This window comes from Fistularia commersonii, chromosome 11 (assembly GCF_037954325.1).
Source record: "Fistularia commersonii isolate RoL2024-O1a breed Wild chromosome 11, RoL_Fcom_v1.0, whole genome shotgun sequence".
Taxonomy (NCBI): Eukaryota; Metazoa; Chordata; class Actinopteri; order Syngnathiformes; family Fistulariidae; genus Fistularia; species Fistularia commersonii.
This window is the reverse complement of record NC_141294.1, coordinates 19,662,253-19,685,245: the sequence shown is the minus strand read 5'-3', so window position 1 is coordinate 19,685,245 and position 22,993 is coordinate 19,662,253. Positions and strand designations below refer to the sequence as shown.

The following is a 22,993-nucleotide window of genomic DNA, read 5'->3' as shown; positions in this document are numbered from 1 at the left end:
ATACCACTCTCAAGCACTCGTGGTCCTGGTGTCAGAGTCAACAAGGCAGATGGTACTGCTGGATGGAGGAGGAATTTGAAAGCAAGAGGTCCAAGTATGAGTAGGTGGCAGGTGAATGCAACAAGTGGACGACTTGGCATAACCCCATTGAGGTGGATGTTGAAGGACTTGCAGGCCTATCACTCTGCTATCAGGGTATTTATCAGGGAAAAAGGGCACTGCACAACAAGAAAGCAATCAAAAACATCACTGACGCCACTGCTGAGAAGGCGGCAAGACGGCTGCGGATCAAGAAGGCAGGACACAAGGGGCGAAACGACAAGCTACCGAGACACAGCAACCCAGCCGGGGACCGATCATTTCTGTCTGGGTTGCCTTAGCGACAGTGTTTAACGTCGAAAGACCCGAAAACATCTAATGCCCCCAGGGTTACATCACTGATGATGTGTCTGGGTTGCACCAGAAGTTGTTTACTGAACCAACCAATTTTAATTTTAATAAATGTAACAATAAATGTTCCTGCAAATGGGTGTGTGTGCATATGTGTGTTAATCCGTGTGTGTTTTTTTGCTAATTATTTGTTTAGATATCTAGCTTCTGAGAGTGTAGCAATGTTATTCCTGCAGAGTCATTTGGCCTGGATCTTGTTGCAGCCAATTGAGGGGTGGAAATGTGCACATTTGCATGTGTGCATGTGTGGGTGTATACACGCAATGTGTCCATCCAGCAGCAGTGGGGTCATAAAAGCTCATTAAAAGAAATAAATTAAAAAAATGTACCAGGTAAACAATAATGACAGAAAAATTCCCGAGAATAGATATATCCATCGATCAATGAATATATAAATCAACAAAATTTAAAGAAAAAATATAAAGAATCATGACTTTTTTCCAATTGTTTGAAAAAAATTAAAAAAGAAAGAAAAAACGTTCACAAATTAAGTTTAGGATCTGAACCCCTGCAGTCAACGATCTAGGTGCAGCCAATTGAGGGGTTGAATTGCACACGTTTGCGAGTGTGGGTGTGCGCGTGTGTGCGTGTGAGGGTATGCGCGATGTTTCCATCCATTTAAAAAAAAAAGTCTATGTTGACGACTCGTGAAACTTGACAAAAATGTATCTATCAATCAATCAATTGATATATAAGTCAAAGACATTTTAAAGTCAAAATATAAAAATATGAAAATTTTCAAATTTGGGGGGAAAAAAATGGTTTCGGATCCGAACTCCTGGGGCCTGGATCTAGGATGCTGCCAGTTGGGGGGGTTGAAATGCGCGCGCACTTTGCTTGCGCATGCACGTTTGCCTGTGTACGCGCACTGGGTGTCTGCAGAATGCCGATGGCCGCCGCCTGCATACCGGATCTCTCCCGGCAGCGGGAGGTCGGAACACTAGAGACAGAAAAAAAGAAAGGAAAAAAAGGAGAGGGGGATGAGGAAGAGGATGAGGAGAAGAGGAAGACGAAGTTGAAGCGCCTCCGACGAAACGGGGGGGGGGGCGGAGTCGGAAAGTGAACGAGCGCTGCCTACCAAACACTGAGGAGGAAGAAGAGAGAGAGGGAGAGCGAGAGAGGACGGGAGAGGAGGAGAGCGGGAGGCGGCAGAGAGCGAAGGGAGACACGGACTGACGCGCCGCCGCTCTCGCTGAGAGCGATGGTTACCGGATAGGGGAGCCGCACGGGATCGCTCGCTTGGACCGGAACTGTTTATTTTTATTTCCGGAAAAAAAGAAGGAGAAAAACAGGAAGTGGGGTACTTCCCCCTTTTTCAGCAAAGCAATTTTTAATATATATTTTTTTTTTATCAATTCTTTTCTCCCCTCCTCCTTTCCACGCGTGGCGCTCAGCGGAGCCCGGCTGATGCCCCCAGCTGCACCGACCTCTCTCCCGGACCGCAGCCGGCCTCCCGCGTTCCTCCGGCATACTCGCTAGCAGCACTTCCCGGTGAGGGAGCACCAGGTGCCACACATTGTGTGTGTTTGTGTGTGTGTGTGTGTGTGTGTGTGTGTGTGTGTGTGTGTGTGTGTTATATTTGAAGCCGATTTATTGAAGTGGAGGGGGGTCCTGCAGTGTGCATGAGTGTGAGGGAGGGTGAGGGGGGGCAGGTACTCCTTATCACAGTTGACTTTTCCATCACTTATTCTGTGTGTGTGTGTGTGTGTGTGTTTGTGTGTGTGTGTGTGTGTGTGTGTGTGTGTGTGTGTGTGTGTGTGTGTGTTCATCCCCCTCTCTTCCTTCTTGTCTCCCTCCTCATCCCCCCACCTAGGCCTTCGCTGGGATGTTGGAGTCGCGTCGCCTGGCGGGGTGAAGGCGACCGAGAGAGTGGCCAGGAGATACCGGTGGCAGTGGAGGGGGCCGGGGTGGGAAGGAAGGAAGGAAGGAAGGAAGGAAGGAAGGAAGGAGAGGAGAGGAGAGAGGAAGAGAGGAGGAGGGGAAGGAGGGAGCAATGGCTCCGGTTCCAGTGTCTCTCTTGGTGCTCACAAGTCTCACCTGGGCGAACCTTCTCCAGGTGGCCGCCAACAGGCACTCCGTCTACTGGAACAGCTCCAACATACAGTAAGACCCCTTTCTTCCTCCTCTTTCTCCTTATCTGGAGGAAGGAAAGTGTCCTGCTTTGCTCCTGATCAACACGGGTTCCACTCAGATTTTATGTTTCCAGCTTTAGGTTGGGTTTATTTTTGCTGCTTTGACCTTATCCGTGTGTGTGTGTGTGTGTGTGTGTGTGTGTGTGTGTGTGTGTGTGTGTGTGTGTGTGTGTGTGTGTGCGTGTGTGTGTGTGTGTGAGACATTTTTTTTTAAAAGGAAGAAAAGTATAAATATCGTCATGACGTGCGGAAAAAAAAAAATGCAAGCGGGAACACTATAAATCCCCCCAAAAAGAAAAAAAAGGAAAATATTTATCGTCATATTTTATTTTGAAAGGTTTTAGGCTTTCACTCGTTTTCTCTTTTTTCCAAGTTTACCTGAGGAAATTATTATGATTCAAAAAAAATTAAAAGATAAAAGGGGTGAGTTGCTTTTTTATTAAGAAAAAACTACTAATTAGCAAAAGAAAATATTAAAAGTTTTAACATCACAAACGTAAGAAGAAAATTGCTTAGCGAAAAAAAAATAAAATACAGAAATTAATCAAAAATAGATTTATTCAGAAATAGGCCACGAAAATTATAAATTCAGGGGAAATTATTTATTAATTTTTTAATTGCCGACGCTTGCTCACGCCATCTCTTTAAACAAAATGCTGTCCAGATCCGGGCTGACGCCTTAGAATCCCTCCGAGGAGGAGAGGGAGAAAGAGGTGCAAACACTTCGTCCAATCCTCCTCTTTCGTTTTCATGTCCAATCCTTAGAAAATAAAAGCCCGGAAAGTAAAATTGATTGAAAAAAACAAATGGGGATTTTTTTTTTTCGAAATATCACGGCTTCACCTGTTTTTGAGATTCTGAGTTATTATTTTTATCCGTTCACCTTTTGGGGTGGGGGTGGGGGGGTCAAGTGTCACTAAGAGGTCCCTTTTTTCTTATTTTAATTTTTAATTCTTTATTGATTAAGTTTTTGCATATCCTGTTTTTTTTTTTTTAAGTGATTATCAGTCCATATTCTTGTCGATCATAGTTTTCAATTTTCCGTTGGGTGTTTTTTTTATTAAAAGAAATGCTTGAAGAATTTCTATACCCCCCAAAAAATAAAAATAAAATAAAAAGAGATATTCTATCCTTTTATTTTTATTGATTTCAACAATCTGGATCTTCGGGTCTTCTGGACCTTCCGATCTTCATAACCGCCGTCATTTCCCCCATGAAAGCGTGGAGAAAAGACGCAAAGAATCAGGGACTGATAAAGTAGCCCCGAAAAAAATTACTGGGAAGCCCATGGAGATGGTGGTGATATTTCCTGAGGTCCTTGAACGAACCCGTGGTCTTCGCCCCTCAAAGAGGCATACACTTTTATTTATGGCGTTTATTAAAGACTTCGCCAGCTTTCCTTTCATCCGCCTGATTTCTGATGCAGCATTGGTTTCCTCTCTCCTCATTTGACTCCTCTTTCTCTCTCTCTCTCTCTCTCTCTCTCTCTCTCTCTCTCTCTCTCTCTCTCTCTCTCTCTCTCTCTCTCTCTCCCTCATCCCTCCGTCTCCTCCTCTATCTGGTTCAATTACGAGCGCTCCTTCATCGTGACCCCATTGTGTTTCCTCTGTGTCACCGTTCAATCTCTCCCCTCTGTTCCCTCTTTCCTTTTTTCCCTTCTTTTTTTGTTATCCTAATCCCTCGCTCTTCTCCCGCTATCTTGATTCAAGTGAACGAGCTTCCTCTCCTCCTGTTTCTTTTCTCCCCGCCTTTTCTGCCTTGACTTTATTTCACATTGTTGAATAAACTTAAATCTTTATTTACGTCGGTTAATCTGCGCTAAACCCCTCTCTCTCTCTCTCTCTCTCCCTCCTTACATTCTTTTGCTCCTTCCTTTCTGAATGTAAAAAGAGAAAAACAAAGCGAAAGGAAGTAGCAAGCCCATTTGGATTTAAAACAATGACCATGCATTCAAATGTGCCAAAAAATATGGGCAAAATTCACGCATCACTTAAAAATACTCATACATAAGAGACTCGAGGATATGTACGCACCTTTACAATTTTACCTTTCAGCTTCATCTTCACGGAATCGCCCTTTATTATGGTACACCTGGAAAAACCGTCATAAAACAACCGACTTTTTTGGAAAGCTAAAATTGAAAAAGTGAAATTAGGCGGCTGAAAAGAAAGTGGTCAAAGTCTTTATAAAATACATAAATAAAAAGTGAATGTGTCTTCTAGGGGCGGAGACTAGGGCTGGATTCAAGGACCTCTGGAAATATCAGCGTTCAGTCTCCACAGGCCCATCATTTTTTGGGGGGCTATTTTAACAGTGCCTGATTCTTTTCATCTTTCCCTGACATTTTCGCGGCAAACAATGATGATCATGAAGTACAACGCCGTTTGTAGCATATTTGTAGGACTTGAGCGGGTTCTTTCTAGGTGCCCCCTCAGGGCCGATCGTACCCAGCACACACTACTTTTAGTTTGTTGCGTGGCGGCCATTTTTTCCGCCAAAACAAAAAAAAGCAAAAAAAAAAAAAAAAAAAAATTAAACAAAATTTGCGTTAGTGCTACATTTTAACATTGCTATAGCATTCTGTAACTCCTCTTGCTTTTGTGCAACGGACAGAGCAGGGAGTCCACCTTTGCCTCCTTTGTGCCATTGCTCTCTCTATCTCCCTCTCTCTCTCTCCCGCGCTCTCTCTCCTTATTTTTTTGGTGTATTTCCGTGGCGGCGTCATAGCGCCACCCACAGGCCAGGAGTGTACACTACAGCCATTCAACGGTACCTACATGCGAGTGTTTGTATGAAATGTACTCGAAAAATGTGCAAGAAAATACTTTTCCGATAAATTAAGAGTGCAATGCGTGAGGGTCGTTTGTTTGATTATCATTGTTATTGTTTATTTTTTGGGAAATAGACTCCTCGGTCGGAACCTCCTCGTCGGTCTGCACGGGCCTTGGGGACAAGCGACGCCGTTTGCTCTGTTTTTTTAATAGCCGCCATTATTAAAGACGTAAACAACGGGAAAAGACTGAAAGGGGATGAACTGTCTTCTCTTTTTTTTTTTTAATCTGTCGTTTCACTCCTCAGCCGGTAATTTAAGTTTACGATGGGGGAAAACGGCGGCGGATTTATTTCCCACAACTAAACAGGAAGTGGTGTACGGCGCGAGGAGATATAAATGGGAATCATGGGGTTATTGGTTGTTCCACCGCTCCCTGATATTAGTTTTCTCCCAAACGCTGCATATTTTACGGGAACTAATAAAGTTCTAATACGTTTTAGCAGATTTTTTTTTTTCAATTTTATTTTTGCACTGTAATAGCTGTATAATAAATGCAGATTAAATCACACCTTTGCTTATTTTATTATGCCGAAGTTGATTTAAATAAAAAATCCAGGAGGGATGAAATATTGAAAAAAAAAATTGCTTTGAGGCATGAAATGTAGGGGGAAGTGAAAATTGTGAAACCTAAAGAGAGACTCCAGCTGAGCTCATTTATTACTCATGATACAATTTCAGTGGTTTTACAATTGTATAATAATATGGTTATTAGTGATTTTACATTCTGACACAAATATGTATGTATATTCCTAATGTAGGAGATTTTAAACTGATCAAAACCTTGAAACTTCTTGAAAGATTAGATTAGATTGGATTAGTTGGATGCTATCCACATTCCCCAAGGGAAATTCAGAAGTTCCAGCCATGTTCACGGATTTAAAGTAGACGACTGGTAATAAATACTCTTAAAAAAAAAGAGCGACAATAAAGGAAAAATAAAATGTAGCAATCTGTAAAAAAAAAAAATCTTGCTTTGGCGAGAAATTATAATCTGGATTTGAAAACACTTTCGTCATGTGTGTCTTTTATCACTTCCTGGATTTCAGGACACTGGGATCCGTCCACGACAGGCATGAGCCTTGACCCCTCTCCTTCCCCCAGAATGGCCCCTCCTTTTTTCAGTTTGTGGGAATGAATTGGGTTTTCTTTTTGTTGATTTATTTATTAAGTTCCTGTATTTATTGACTTGTTACTTAGTTTGTATTTATTTATTTAGTTTTTTGTAATAATGTATTTATTTACTCATATTTGAAATACTTATATTCAATATAAACTTTTTCAGAAGTTTTACTAAAGTGTCTGACGCAAGGCAAATAATTGAATGAATAAATAAGTAGACAAATATTTAAACTTGTACAATTTATCAGGAATATTATGTCCAAATTGTTGCAAGATAATTTCTTTATTTATTAGTCAAGATCAGTTTGTCTGGATATTTGGCCCCAAAATGATCGTTAGGTAATTAAACAGCAACTGTAATAAACATCAAAAATTAGGGAAGATTAAATTTTAAATTCATTGGAAATATATCTGCCAAAAGATGACATTAAATTAAATGAATTAAAAAAAAAAAAAAAAAAAAAAACAGAAAAAGAAAAATTCCCGTGAAAAATTCAGGCAAATGCAGAAAGGAGCGGTGAACTCAGTGCAACTGCCGGGCGAATGTGACTCGGAGACGGTTGCCGAGGAAGACCCGTTTCTCACACACCCATGCACACACACGCACGCACGCACGCACACACACACACACACTCCTGTATATTTTTTTACACAAGCTGGCACCAAACACAACCTTGCCCTCCTCTTACCGACCAAGATGCGGCATTTTTTGCCTTGTGCACAAAATCCGTTGTTGATATCGATGTGCATGTGTGCGTGTGCGTGTATGTGCATGTGTGTGTCCTGCTACAGATGTCTCTGCTCATTGATGGGTAACTGAAACAAAAACAAATCCATCAGTCCATTAAATCACACATTATCCTCCACCACCTGGCAATTAACCACCACTCTGTGTGTGTGTGTGTGTGTGTGTGTGTGTGTGTGTGTGTGTGTGCGTGCGTAATCTAATAGCACAGAAGCAGACTAATTTGCATAATATACATCCGGTGATATCTCTTAATTTAACAGTTTTATTTTTTGTCCGGAAGTGATTAGCTTATGAGTAAACAAAAGCACAAGCACGTTGTGTGTGTGTGTGTGTGTGTGTGTGTGTGTGTGTGTGTGTGTGCACGGTTTCTTGTGCATGTGTTTGTGTGTTATTTGATTAAACTGCCTCTCTGAGTCTCTTAATAATTAGAGGTTCTCTTTTGCAGGAGTTTAAAAGGCTCTCTTTCTGAGACGTCGGAGGTCATTTAATGCTAATTAACTTTGTAATTTTGTGTTAATTTCTTGATCATTTCTCGAATTCCCTGGTAATTTCTGGCTGCTTAATCTGGAATTACCAGCTGATTGTTCCAAGATTCCTGTTCGGATCTTACTTTGCCTCTTTTCTGGCTGAATTTTTTATGAATTTATGTGATTTCTTGGAGTTTATTCTATTAATTTATTTTTTAGTAAAGTCGGAACATGACTTTTTGTTATTTAAAAATAATAGATATGCAACTATGAAATAATTTAAATATAAATTATTTTGGTTCTAAAATTATAAATATGAAATATAACATTAAATGAAATTAAAATATTTTCTTAAATGTTTATCTATTTATTTATTGTTCGCGGTAATTAGCAGTCCATGTAATTTTTATTTGTAGCGTTTTAGTTCCAATTTATTTTGCATTTAATTTCCTTTGATCCAGGCCAATACTTCGTCTGAGCAATTTTAAGTCTTTCTCTGGTATTTTCTCGTTTGTTACTTTGTCCCGACATATTTGTTGTGATGTTTCAAATCGCCTTTTCCCTCAAGTGTCAGTGAACGCCTCGCTGCCTCAGATGACTCTGTGCCAATAGTCAGCGTGAAAGTAGTGGATCCCTCGCTGAATTTTTTGTAGTAGTTTTTAATTTCCCGGCCCATTTTTGGGATTAATTTCATACCATTTGGAGGTTTGGAGGTTTGGAGGTTTCAGATGATTTCCTGCCGATTTTAGGCTTTTATTGGTTTTCATTGATCAATATGTTGACGAAATAATCCGATTTACATTCCTTTGTTTGCTGATGATACTCCCCCTTTACCAACGATCCGCTCACCCCTTTCACGTTTTCACGCCATGATGCGTGGCACCACTTCACTGTGTGATCGCCAGAAAGAGACATGCGTGCGTACGAGTGTGTGTGTGTGCAACCACTCACGCACTCATTTACAGTGGCACAAACCTATCAGTCTCACAGCCCCACTTAGGACAACAGCATTTCCATTTATGAATATCCGCACAAAGCAGCTTATTAGTCACCCGCTATTGTGAGGAGTCTGTACATGCACAACTCATCCATCATGGCCGCCGCCGCCGCTATATGTCAGCTATGACACACACACACACACACACACACGCACACACACACACACACACACACACACAAGCTCATCATAACACAGAGCCAGCGATGAGGCTAGTCATTAGTATAGAATAATAAGGACCTACAGTGTGTGTGTGTGCGTGCATGTCTCTGTGTGTGCTTTTGCGCGCACATTGTGTCGCGGGTCATACGCAGGCGTCATTAAGTAGAAGCAATAGGGAACACCTGTGTGATGGATGACTACTGTTTGCATAATAAGATCCAGCAGTGCTGCTTGTTTGAAATTTTTTTTATTCCTGGGGAAGTACATTTTTTTGGTCTGATCAGATGGGGGTCGTCTAGTCAGGTGGTGGATGGCGAGCTGAGAGGGCAACCATTGAAAAAAAAAAGTAGAATTATCTTCCCGTCTTGTACCTTTCTTGTCACGCGAGACAGGTGCAGTACTTGTACACCTTTCTGCAGCAGAGGAAGACGCTCAGGTGGCGCTCTGGTCGAATTAACCTCCCGGGACCCGACGCTTGCTTTGTTTATTTATTTTAACGTCTCCCAGCTGTTTTGGGACTAGCAGGACCTGAATAATCATTAAAGCCAAAATCGACTTTGAATATAAATGAGTATTTTTTACGGGTTTTCTTTTTCTTTTTATTAAGTCCTCAAACAAGGACGGTAGGTCACCGTACGGCCCTTGTGCCGAGCTAGCATTCATTTCACCTGTAGCACACGCTGTCCTTCAACGTACACTTCCTGCCAGCTGAACCATTAACCTCCCGAAACCCTGAGCTTTTTGTTCGTCCTTGTGTACAGAAGTTTTGTTTGGACTTAAAAAAATGGACAGCAAACAAGAAGCAATGGGTTTCAGCATGTCCTCACAAGGGGGCAGAGGGTCCATGTTTGTGGTCCTTAAATATGTAAAATAAGTCTCCCCACTCCAAGGAAGTCTGGGGAGGTGTTTCCAGTTTGGAAACCTCAATAAGTTCACCTTTGACGGATAGAAAACTACTGGGTGGTCGATCACGACATTTTTATATATATGTAAATTTGTATATATAAAATATGATTGGAATTTTAATGAATTAAATGTCCAAAACATGCTTGCTAGCTAGTAACAAGCTAATTTAAGCCTTTTTTCTTGGAAAATGTGAATGTGTGCTTTTTTTCTTTGTCTCATATTTTTTCAACCTCGACATCGCATAACAACAACCTTTCCAACACCTCCGTTAAGTGTGCTAGCCCCTTGCGTGCGAGCTTGCTTTGTTCATCATTGTCTTCAGTCATCACTGTGATTTGACTGATGGGAAGCCAATCAATAGCAGTACCGAGCTTGCCGTTTTGAAACCATAACCCCGACACCCACCCTCAATGCCCCAAATCACCGAAAAGCTGAAGAAAGTATATATATAAAATCTGGATCGGCTTCATCCACCCACGATTGTTGTCTTCTTGCTCATGGAGCCCAATCAAGGATCAATAACCATATAGATCTCCAACTGAACACTCGCGCATTTTGATGGTTGTTAATTAATCTAATTTATCTATCCATCTATTTAGCCAAAAAAAAGGTAATTAAACCCAACTGAAGATCCGCTGGTCACTTTTCTAATCCATAATCAGACAGGACCTGGATGAATATTGATCATGACATGAGCCGGATGATTATTGATCATGACAGGACCTGGATGATTATTGATTGTGATGGGACCTGGATGACAAAGGGGACTTCCGATCCGGTACAAATATCGATCACCACATTAATATACTCCTATTCCAGTTGACATGTGAAGAATAAATCAGAATATAAACATGTAAACATTTCCATTTTATCTTATTCTATTTTATCAATATCAGTTATTCATTTTATTTTTGTCTTCATCTTTTTTGTAGTTTTCATGGATAATTTGGAAAAGCTGCTTTCGTCCCTTCATTGTGCTGGCGTCCGAAGGGACACAAAATACAGCTGTTTTTCTCTAATGTTTTCGGCGATAACTTTCTCTCTTTCGTGTATGAGCTTCAAATCAAATGTTCTGAATTTTAATATTCCTGGACCGCAGCGGCATTATGATCCTATCACCTCCCCCTCCTGCCAGGAGTTTCTAACAACGGAGATAAAATAAATCCCGCCGTCCGAAACAGGCGAGTAGCTTTAAGAAAAAAGAAAAGGGAGAAAAAAGACGATGAAAGGTTTTTTTATCTTCCTAAACGGACGCAGCGGATCTGTTCCCCTCACCGGCGACGATCGATGGAACACACACTTTTAACATGCGACATCAGGAAATGAAATAGTACTTTCTTTTGGTTCTCAGCGACCCGATTTGGAAAAAGGGGCCTCGAACAGGTAGGGGTTCCGCCATCTTCTGTTACAAAAAAAATAATAAAGAAAAATAAATCTGCACTGATATGTTCAGATTTCATTTTCCTTTTTACCAGGTGACTTGAAACAGCAGTGGTTTCAGTCACAGTTTTTGCTGAAATCCAATAAAAATAGATAAAGCAAGAAGAATTTAGCATGGGATCATAGTAAGAAGCTAACAATGAATTAAAAAGAAGCTAAACTAAAATATAATAGTACAAAATAAAAAATAACAAATCCATAAATTTATAGTAACCCCCGATTGAGAAAGAAAAAGAATAAAAATAAAAATATATTGTAAAGAAAAAACTTGAAAGAAGTTAAAACGTCATGTGTTGCTTGATTGTAAAAGATGTAAAAGACCAAGGAGGTTCCCGTTGATTTAAGTCTTTTTTTTTAGGTATTGAATGTAAATAATTAATTCAAAATAAAATAGAAATGAAAGTAACAAACCCACGTAAAATGTAAAGAAAGACCTGATTTTGAGCAAAATGAAATAAAATCTTTCCTTAAAAAGAACACATGTAAAAGGTAAAACAACATGTTTTATGCAATGTAAAAAAGGAGCCTGCAGATTTAAGTCATTTTTAGGATTTGAAAAATATTATAGTAAATATGAGATATACTCAGACTATATCTTAATATGAATTTAAAGCATTAGTGTTTTGGGGCATATAAAGAGTGGTCATAAGTTCCTCATAGATCATAGGATATATATAAAACCTTGTTTGTTATATCAATGAGTATTTTTTTAAAATAATGAATTATGATAGAAATATATATCAATTTTTTTACATTTATCTTTTTTTTTATACGCAGCCAATTGAAGCTACTCAGCAATGATTTATTGTTTGTTTTTTTTGGCTCCAAAAACTTGCCCAAGTTCCTGCGTGGGGCTGACGGCCTGCTTGCTCTCACCGAGGTGGCGGTTGGGCCAATGACGAGAGGGTATGATGGGATGTCACCTGAGACAAAGGGCCCGCCCTCTGCTCCCGGCGGCCATATTTGTGGGACGGTTTTTAGACGAAACCAGTATTTATCCCACCCATGTGTTAGATTGAGAAACAAATTGTCCAAAGAGAACCAATCCAGCTGTAATGGGCCCGAGGCTGTACGTGCGCTCACACACACACACACACACACACACACACCACACACACACACACACACACACGCACAAACACACAAACACACAAACACACACACACACACTCACCTGCCTGCACAATGTTGTTGGTGAGCTGATGCTAAGCTCTGGCGGCGTAATCAGGTGTTAATAACCAGCTTGCGATGTTGAAAAATGTTTTTTTTTTATTTTTTTTTTTCAAAAATGGTTTGTACTTCTACTCTATCCTCCACCTGGATCCCCCCGTGCCTGTGTGTGTGGGGGAAGGTTGCTGATAATGTAGACTGTTGGCTGATGCACACACACACACACACACACACACACACACACACACACACACACACACACACACACACACACACACACAAACAAACAGACACACACATGCCCTTTTAAGTGTACACCCTTTTCTGTGTGTTAGTGGCAAACGACTGCAAGGTCTGTTTATTTTTATTCTTTCCTATTTCTGCGCCATAAGCCGAGGCCGATTGCCACGGACACAAGGATATCAGAGCATCGGGGAACAGGTGACCAATTTGGCGATGATCTGGGATCCGGCTTGTAAAAAGCCGAGACTATAAATAATAGTTTAATAAAATTATAATTAGATGGGAGAATAGGTGGGAACTTGTTAGCTCCATTAGCGCTGTCAGCTGCGTTAGCTCCGCGCAGATCTCACCCCCAAAGAATGTCATTGGATGCGAAATAAATAGATCAGTTCCATTAATCTCATCGAGGAGCTCGTTCATTAACTCATCACATGCCTACAGCCAATCACAACCGCTGTCCTGACAGGAGGCAGGGTTGACAGGTTTTAATCTTTACGGGCCACCTATCAAATACAGGGCCATGTATACGGACAGATGCCAAAGATATCCGGAATTGTCTTGCCTGAATCCGGACAAGAAGTGACTGGAGCGCAAAGGAAAAAAACTATTTTGCCTCCACTGCCTTGGAATAAAAGAGAGAAATACTCTTTTTTTCTTGTTCCTTTCTTTTTTTTACCTTTTAATACAAGTCCCAGAAATGGCCTCTCATAAGAGACAATTATGGGAGAGATATGAGAAAGGCTCTTTTCTGACGTTTTAATTTGGCGGCTGGAGGACGAAGGCGAGGTAGCGTCTCCCCTTCCACAAAATATAGAGAATTATGTGTATTCCATCTGTAGAGAGAAAGGGAAGGAGAGAGAGAGAGAGAGAGGGGAAAGGAGGAGAGGGAGAGTCTTTAATTGAGGTTTTATCCATTTAAGCTGTCACTAAGAGGCCGACTCTGAAACCTTTTAACAGGCTCTCCTCTTGGTAATGACACAAATCAGAGAGGTAATGTGTTTGTGTCCGGCATCGTGCGCGCCCCTCCGTGTTCGCGCTGCATGCCGCTGGCTCTGTGTTTTTTTTTTTCCCGAACGGCGAGAGAGGGGTAATTATGCGGAAATTGGGGGAAAGGGATAAGTGAATTATGACCTTGTTTCCTGTGCGACGTCTCTTGAGGGGAAGGGGAGGGTGTTCGAGCTCCCCATGGCAACCGGGGGCGTGCTGTTAACCGGCCAACAGCCAGTCCGGTCGGCCGGTGGACCCCTTCCCCCCCTCCCATTGCAGTTTCATCGCCTTTATTTTCCCACCGCATGGGAAAGCTCTGTCAACACCTGTTTATCCAATCAGGTTGCGGTTTTATTAAACGGCATGAACGTTGCTGTTTTCCATCTTTACTGGGCAAGAGGATTTCTAAAAACGCCACCATTGTTTCCGAAATTGTTATTCATGAACTTTTCATATCCTGTTTTTTTTTTTTTTCTTTTTTGGTTTATAGTGTATTATTTTCAATATGTTTTCAAAAATATAGTTATTTTGTTTTTGTTTCAGACAATTTCTTTCAAATTTTTAAGGAATTTCTTGGAAAATTTAGGGAATTTCTTCAAGAAGTTCAATTTTTTTTTTTTTTGCTAAATTCCTGGTCAGGAGAGAGGTTTGGCACATCAGCCGCAACCAGGAGGTGGTATGAAAAAGAGAAGCTGGTTTATCATTATTATTTTCTAAAAACATTTTTCGGAATATCATTGTTTGTTTTTTTTGACAGAATTTCTTCCAAATTTTGAAGTAATTTCTTGCAAACATTTAAGGGAATTTCTTAGAAAATTTTAGGAAATTTCTTCAAAAAGTTCTGTGTTTTGTTTTTTTTTGCTAAACTCCTGGTCAGGTGTTCAGTCCAATCAGCCAAATGATGCTGGTTTGTCATGAATCACGCATTTTCAAAATATCGTTGTTTGGTTCTGTTTATTTTTTGTAAACGGCTTTTTATTGGTTGGTCTATCAGGAAACAATCATGGCTGGCATCCGGAAAACGGGATGAGGTTTAACCTAGACCATCACCTGTCAATCACAGGGCTGCATATACAGACTCCTGACCATTTGCCTCATCATTCCCATAAAAAGAAAAAAAAATGCTCAGGAGTCACTTTTCAGAACATGAAATGTGATTTTTTTTCGTTAAGGTTTAAAGTTAATGGTATTTCTTGGAATTTTTTTAGGGAATTTCAAGGACATTTCAGAGAATTTCTTATATTTATCCCTCCATTCATCCATCCATCCGTCTTCTGACGCTTATCCGAGTTTCTTATAATTTCTCGGAAATTTCTCACAAATGCTTCAGTTTAGGTTTGTTTTTGGAAAAGTTTAGGTAATTACTTTGAATTTTTACAGTGCATTTCTTTCAAATTTTAGAGAATTTCTTCAGTGCATATCATGGAATTTTAAGGGAATTTCTTTCAAACAAAGACATGTTTTCAATAGTTTTAGGGATTCTCCTCTCATTATTAAGGGCAGTTCTTTGTAATTGTTGAGAAATTCGCAAGTGCAGGTCTTGGAATTTATTGAAAATTTTTGTCACATTTTCATGGAATTTCTGGCAAATATTACAGGGAATATCTTACACATGTAATGGAATTTCAGTTAAAGTTTTGGTAATTTCTTGGAAAGTTTAGGGAATTTCTTCAAACTATCCTCATTTGGTTCTGATCAAGTCATTTTCTTTTACTAAAACTGATCTATATTGGGCGTTCCATCAGGAGGCAATCACGTCTGCCATCCGGGAAAAATCTGCACCATCACCTATCAATCAGAAGGCTGCAAAGTCAGACATCCACCATTTGCCTCATCATTGACATAAAGAGAAAAAAACAACAAAATGTGATTTAAAAAGAAAAAAAAATAAACAAAAAGAGAAAATCCGTGCTTGGAAGCTCTGTAGTGGATTTAAAAAAACAAAAATTTGTATTTTTGGTGGCCAAATCAGTGACCATTTTCAGTATTCTACTGAGAGGAAGATGGAGAACCTTGTAGAAAACCCAGGCAGGAGAACCTTGTGAGAACCCATGTGGGAACAAGAGAAATATAGCTCAAAGTGGCAAGATCCAGGTCTCTGCGCATGAGGTCCCCGATGTTACTTCGGGCTATGCCGCGTCCCGTAGGCTAAAGGTTAGTTGTTCCGTTCACTGAACCCCGGCAGGCCCTGTCTGATCCCCCCTCCCCTCCATCCGCGTTGTCGTCATCGTCCTCCTCCTCCTCCTGTACCGGCGCTCGCCTCTCGAGTCTCTTCAGATCAGACAATGAGCACTCAGTGCTGGAGTGCATCGCCGATTCTCCTCCGAGGGATTCCTCTTGGCTTGGTGTCTCTGCCGGCGAGCTGAATGTCAATACGTCTGGCGGCTCTTTGCTGTTTTTTTTTTCTTTTTTTTTTCAAACACTACTTCTGCATTTATTGATTTGGCAAAAAAATAAAAATAAAAAATCTTCTGAACTGTAATTCTAACTCCAAGCCTCCGAGAAGTGATTTTCTCCCTTTCTTTTTTTAAATTCACATTTTGAGTTCTGATTTCTTTTCCTTTTTTTGCAAATTTTTTTTTTAAATACAGTTAAAAGAAAGCCTGGTGGGGAGGTGGAGAAGGAGGGCGAAATCCTTTGCGGAGGTGCGTTCAATAGCAGTGGAGGGATCCATTGTTTAAGCCATTTATTTGAAAAAAAACATACAAACCACAATGGGTTCTTCTTTAATGTGAACTCTTCCCTGCTTTATTACTCTGCGACTTTTTTTTTTCTTTTGCAATTTGTGTCCCCCCCCTTTCCCCTGCAACCAAACGGCCGTTTAATTAACGGATCAGCCGTCAGCGGGGGTTAAATCAATAACGGGAAATGAGTTAAACGTTTATGGACGCGCGGGGAAATTAACACTGCAGCCACTTCTTTCGATTAAAAAAGAAAAAAAAAGAGACTGTCGGCTCGACGAGTGGTGCGTTCAGTGACGCTTTCTGTCCTGAAGTTAACTGTTGAGTGGGACTAGAACCTGAGGAGGTACAGTGTGTGTTGGCAACAAACAGGAAGTGTTCACTGGTAACCCACGGCAACATCACATGGTAGCATCGTGGCATGTTTTTCCTGATGGGAAGTCCACCTGATGAGTGGAATGACCACTGCCTGGGTTCTCTGCTGGTTTTCCATGTTCCTTTACCTGGGATCTCTACAGGTTCTCCAGTTCTTCATAATTCTTGCCTGCATTCTCGCCATGTTCTCCAAGCTCACCTAGTTCCTGCCTGGGTTCTCTCCTTATTCTCCAGGCCCTACTAGCCACTGTTGGGGTTCTTTTCAGGTTCTCCTTGCTCCCTTGCCTGGGTTCTCTATGGGTTCTCCAGACCTTCCCAGTTCTTTATTGGGTTCTCTTCAAGTTCTCCAGGGCGCCCTAGCTCCTGAACTGGGTTCTCTACAGATTCTCAAATTCCTCCTAGCTCCTTCCTGGATTCTCCTGTGTTCTCCATGTTCTACTGCCAGGGTTCTCTCGGGGTTCCCCATGTACCCCTGCCTGGATTCTCTCAGGTTCTCCATGTTCTACTGCGGAGGTTCTCTCTCCTCATGTTCTCCAGGCCCTCCTAGTTCTTGCCTGGGTTCTCTCCAAGCTCACCCAATTCCTGTCTGGGTTCTCCAGCTTCTTCCCATTGTCCAGAAACAACAGGGTCAGTGAAGACACCATGTTGTCCCTCAGTGTGTATGAAAGAGCGAATGTGTGATGGACAGGTGAGCAATCCAGGTTTAGCCTTGCCTCTTGCCCCATTGTCAACTGCGATTGACTCAAGACCCCCCCCCCTCCCCCCACCCACCACACCATATGACTAGAGCCTCATCCAGGCTCTAGTCATCTCTCGTCTTGACTACTGTAACTCCCTTCTTGCTGGTGCCTCAGCGGTGACCATCAGGCCTCTGGAGCTTATTCAGAAAGTGTCAGCCCGCCTGGTGTTCAACCGTCCCAAATTCTCCCACGCATCAAGTTCGAGACCCTGGTGCTCGCCTACCGGGCAGTGAATGGGACAGCCCCGTCATATCTTCAGGATATGGTCAAGCCACATGTCCCTACCCGTCCCCTCCGATCTGCCACCTCTCGGCAACTGTCCACCCCATCACTCAGAGTCCCTGGCTGCCAATCGAACCGGTCTCGGCTCTTCTCGGTCTTGGCTCCTCAGTGGTGGAACCAACTTCCAGAAAAGGTCAGAACAGCGGGGTCGCTGCCCATCTTCCGCCGTGAGCTTAAAATGTACCTCTTCACCAAGCACTACCCCCCCCCCCCCCAAAAAAAAAAAAAAAAAACCCCAAACAAATTGATGCATGTATGTAGATGGTGTTGAGATGGCTAGTTGGTAGAGTGGTGACTTCTGAACAATGACTATTGGTACTTTTGATCTTCGGTTATTGAATTGCAATTTTTGTAAGTTGCTTTGGATAAAAGTGTCTGCTAAATGACTGTAATGCAATGTAATGTAATGATTGGACAAACAGATAGATAAAATATTACTAATAATAGAGGTAAAAATGAATGTAAACAGAGACAAAAAGCATCTCCATTGCTGCCCCCCCCCCCCCCCCCAAAAAAAAAAAAAAAAAAAAAAAAATTATAGGGCTGTATAGCTGTCTTGGATGTGATTGGCTAAAAGACGGGTCGGGGGGGAAGTCAGGGGCGAAGCTGCAGCAGACAGTCGGTAAATATCCTGATTAATAGCAGCTTGACGCGTTCCTGTCATGTGACCAGGAACTATGGTCTGGACTAAGTAATGGCGTCTTCGTCAACGCTGCAGCCGCTGCCGCTGCCACCACCTTGGCAGATTCATCATGCTGCGTCCTTCGCTTCTCCGTGAAACTGGCAGTCGTCAATATTTCAGGAGAACCCCCCCATCTCCCGGCACATGGAATGATCACACGGGAACAACCTCGTAAATATCCGACTGGAAACTGGGGGGGTTCTCCGTTACTGCCTCTCGGCAAGTAAGAAGTCCGGCTCCTCGTCACACCGAAGGTTGAGGCTCCTCAGTGACGCGGCTTCCTGTCCTTGACCTTTGACCTTTCCAACCACTTTCACTATTTTTATTAGTTTTTTGTCATTATTTTTTGTTTGTACAATGTCCTTGAGTATTGAGTAAGGCTTATGAATAAAATGTATTTTATGTTAATATTATCAACTGGTACATTCTCATCTGTTAGAAGAAATACAGGGATTTTTTTTCTTCTTAATTTTTCCTGTGTCTCTCTTCAATTATATATTATAATATATATGTATGTATATATTCTTAGAAACATTTAAGGTTTTTATTTTTTTATGGTATTTCAAAGTTTATGGAAATTCTTTGAATTTTTCTTGACCATGTCTTAGAATTCTTGAAAAGTGCATTTCTTGCAATTTTTTTGGAGAACTCTTGCAAGATTTAAGGAATTAATTGAATACCTTTTAGGGACTTCCTTTCCCTTTTTCGGGGCATTGCCTGGAAAATGTGAATTTCTTTGAATGTTTTAAAGGCCATTTCTTCTTCTATTGCTACTTTTTAGGGAATCTCTTGTTCAGTTTGTACCCGATCCTCAGATACAGATTTACACACAATTTCATATTATGTTTCATTATATTTCATTACTATATTTCATTATACTTCACCACACTGACGTTCCACACGTTACCAAGGAAACGTGGGTTGGTCATAGTAGATTTTTTTTTTCCAATGGTTGGACTCTTCTGCCTCTGGCTACACAATAGTCCTTACGGAGGAACTAAAAAAACAAACGAAAAAAAAAATGTTATTTAATGAAGTCTGTGTGGGACGGAGGTCCTTTTTTTCCCATGTGCGTGCTGACGACAGAGGCGGGCTGTGGATTGGTTGTTGTAGTGAAAGACACTGCTGTTAAATAGAATTCTGTGTCGCTTCCCGGGGGGAGCAAAATGAAGATGTGGCGGAGGGAAAGGCGGAGGAGGCGGGGCACGGGAGGAGATATAGGATGCTAGGTGTCAATGAGCGCCCTTGCATGTGCACATATGTGTGTATGTGTGTATGTGTGTGTGTGCATATAGGCATGTGAACATTCCAGCCTCAGCAAACATGCCACCCACATGTATGAGACTCATAAATATGCAAACTGCTGGCTCCTGCTTGTCCCCATCTGCCTTGCACGCACATGCAAGCACACACACACACACATTTACGCAGCAAAAACTTGTTTTACAGGGGACAATCTCTGCCATTACCTCCCACTTATTCCTCAAGGGAGTAACACTGTTATTTTCCGCCAAGCCCCGATCGAATAAACTGGAGCACCAAGGGTGGGGGGTTGGGCGTGTGCGCACACACACACACACACACACACACACACACACACACACACATGCACACGCACGTATAGAACATAAACCCCCACGACCACTCCTCTGTTTACTGGACCATGACTTAATAAAATGCAGATGACACCCATCCGCCTACTCGGTGTGTTTGCGTTGCAAACCATTGCTTGCACACACACATGCATCCAACTACACCCCCCCCTCCACCACCATTATTTTAAATGTGCATTATATCACATGATGCAATCTTTTTTTTTTTCCTTGTTTAAACTGATCTGCAGGCCCCTGTCGAGGAAAAAAAGGGTGTAAAGGAGGGTGTTTGGGTGGGGGTGGGTGGGGGGGAGGGCAACAAGAAAGAGGGAACAGAGAAAAAGGGGGTGAAGGAGCGGCAGCGGTGGGGGCGAGGGGGAGGTAGCATGATGCTGCCAGAAACTGAGGTTAATTGTGATGAAAATGGCTGTCCGCTTGAGCCACAATGGCGCCTGAGTGACAGGACTAAAGCGAGGCGGACCAGCTTATCCCCATCACTCCGGGGCCTTGACCGGGGAGGGGGGAGTGATCGGGGGGGTGTCTGTATTTTTTTTCTGGGCTCACGGAGGATCACAGCTCGCCCGTGGTCCCATGCCTCGCCCCCCCATCCCCAAAACAACCCCATGTTATTACCATATCAATGGTGGAGGAGTAGCGGGGCCGCCCCACATGCCATTCAGAGGTGGGGTTGCTGCTAAAACCCACTGCTGAGCGTGAATGAGTGAAGGAGTGTAAGCTTGCTCCTGGAGCGTGAACTGCCGTCTGGCGGGTCACCAAGCACCATGCACCATGCACTGCCATTTGTCACCTCCATGCCTTTTTTTTTAGCCCCCTCCTCCTCCACTTGCTTTCCCATCTTCAAAACACTTCTATTCCCAGGACTTCTCCCCATGCCAAAGGTTGCCTGGGGCAACATATCTGTAAAGTCACTGTGATATGACTGGCGCCACAGCTAACGGCTATCGTCTGCCGCCATGTTTGTAGTCATTTCCATTTCCCCAATATAAGAAGACTTCAGCTGCATTGACCTCTTCTGGAAAGACCTATCGAGTGTTGCCATGGCTATGCTGAACCCCTCTCCCGTCCAAAGTCGAAATGGTTTCGCTGTAAGCTTCTTGCCCCTAGATCGCCTGCGGCAATGACACGGCTCGCTGCAGGTTCACGATGATGAGAGTTGAAGCAATTTAACTTCTCGAGCGGTTATGGAAAGGGTTCCGACATTCTCGGAAGTCCAGCAACAGAACCGACCCATGTGACCGAAGGCAGGATGCTGACTGGTGCGTTTGACTCGTCCGTAAGAACTTCCTGGTTCCAGGCCTTCAGAGTGTCTGGCCTCTCGCAAGAATGGAAATTCTTTCAAAAGTTTTAGGGAACTTTTAGAAAAGTTAAGGGAATTTCTTGGAAAAATGCAGCCTCATTGCGTCACTGGCCGGTGTCTCCCTGAGCCAGGCTTGGGGGGGTATTGGGCAGTGTCTCCCTGAGCCAGTCCCAAGCCCGGATAAATGCAGAGGGTTGCGTGAGGAAGGGCATCTGGCGTAAAACTCTTGACAAAACCATACATGCGAATCAATCTCAATAATCAGATCATACTGGATCGGTCGAGGCTCGGGTTAACAACGGTACCTAGAGGGAGCCAATGGAAACTGGGCTACTGTAGGTCAAAGAAGGAGAGGAGGAAGGCGTGTTCGGAAGCAGAGAGAGAAGAGGTAAGGCAAGAGCCTGGCACTGAGAGTAGGGACTTTGAACATTGGGACTATGACAGGAAAAGGTAGAGTTGGTTGACATGATGCAGAGAAGGAAGCAGATATACTGTGTGTCCAGGAGACCAGGTAGAAAGGTGGTAAGGCTAGAAGCTTAGGCACAGACTTCAAGTTGTACTATCATGGTACTGACAAGAAGAGAAATGGAGTAGGTGTAATCTTGAATGAGAAGTTTGTAAGGAAAGTTCTGGAGGTGAAAAGAATGTCAGCTAGACTTATGAGTCTGAAACTGGAAATTGAAGGTGTAATCATCAATGTTGTTAGTAGCTATGCCCTGCAGTTGGGATGTGAATTTGAGGAGAAGGAGAAGTTCTGGAATGAGTTAACAGAGATGAAGTGATGCAAAATATCCCCAAAGATGAGAGAGTAGTAATTGGTGCAGACTTCAATGCACATGTTGGTGAAGGCAGTCGAGGGGATAAACAAGTGATGGGCAGATTTGGTATACAGGATAGGAATGCAGATGGACAGATGGTGGTAGATTTTGCAATTCTACCACCAGGATGGAAAGATGTAAACAGCTGTAGTGACCCCTTTTGTCCAGAAAAAACAGGTACATGGGTTAACTTATAAGGGCGGAGATTTTTCGCACGCAGGTAGACAACATCTTGTATAGACGAGGTAACCTGAAAGAGATTATGACTGCAAAGTAGATGTAGGTTGGAGGTGGGACTCGATCAGGGATCAGCTCTGGGCCCCTTTTTGTTTTAGTGGTGATGGACAGGCTGACAGATGAGGTTAGATAGGAATCTCCATGGACCATGATCTTTGCAGATGACATTGTAATCTGTAGTGAGAGCAGAAAACAGGTTGAAGAAAATCTAGAGGTGGAGGTATTCGCTGGAAAGGAGAGGAATGAAAGTAAGTTGCAGCAAGACAGCGTATATGTGTGTGAATGAGAGGAACTCAGGTGGAACGTTGAGGCTCCAGAGAGGGGAGATCAGGAAGTTGGAGGATTTCAGGTATTTCTGGTCAACAGTCCAGAGCAATGGAGAGTGTGGAAAAAAGGTGGAGAGATGGGTTCAAGCAGGTAGGAATGAGTGGAGAAAAGTGTCAGGGGCACTATGTGATAGAAGGCTATTGGCCAGAATGAAAGGAAAGGTGTTGAAGTATGCTGGAATTGGAGCTGCCAGGCACGAGGTCTCGATGAAGACCAAAGAGAAGATTTATGGATGAAGTGAGAGAAGATATGAAGTCAGTTGGTGTGAGAGGAGTGAGAGAGGAGAG

The 22,993-nt window shown here is 42.4% G+C and overlaps 1 protein-coding gene across 1 annotated transcript in view; it reads left to right on the top strand.

Annotated features, from left to right (window-relative positions):
* Positions 1 to 1,485: 1,485 nt before the first annotated feature.
* Positions 1,486 to 22,993, top strand: part of efna3b (ephrin-A3b) — a 98,286-nt gene continuing 76,778 nt past the window's right edge. The window contains exons 1-2 of the mRNA XM_086155755.1: positions 1,486 to 1,941; positions 2,264 to 2,553. Coding sequence (XP_086011881.1) covers positions 2,444 to 2,553 — 110 coding nt within the window. The 5' untranslated portion in view covers positions 1,486 to 1,941; positions 2,264 to 2,443. The remainder of the gene's footprint in view (positions 1,942 to 2,263; positions 2,554 to 22,993) is intronic.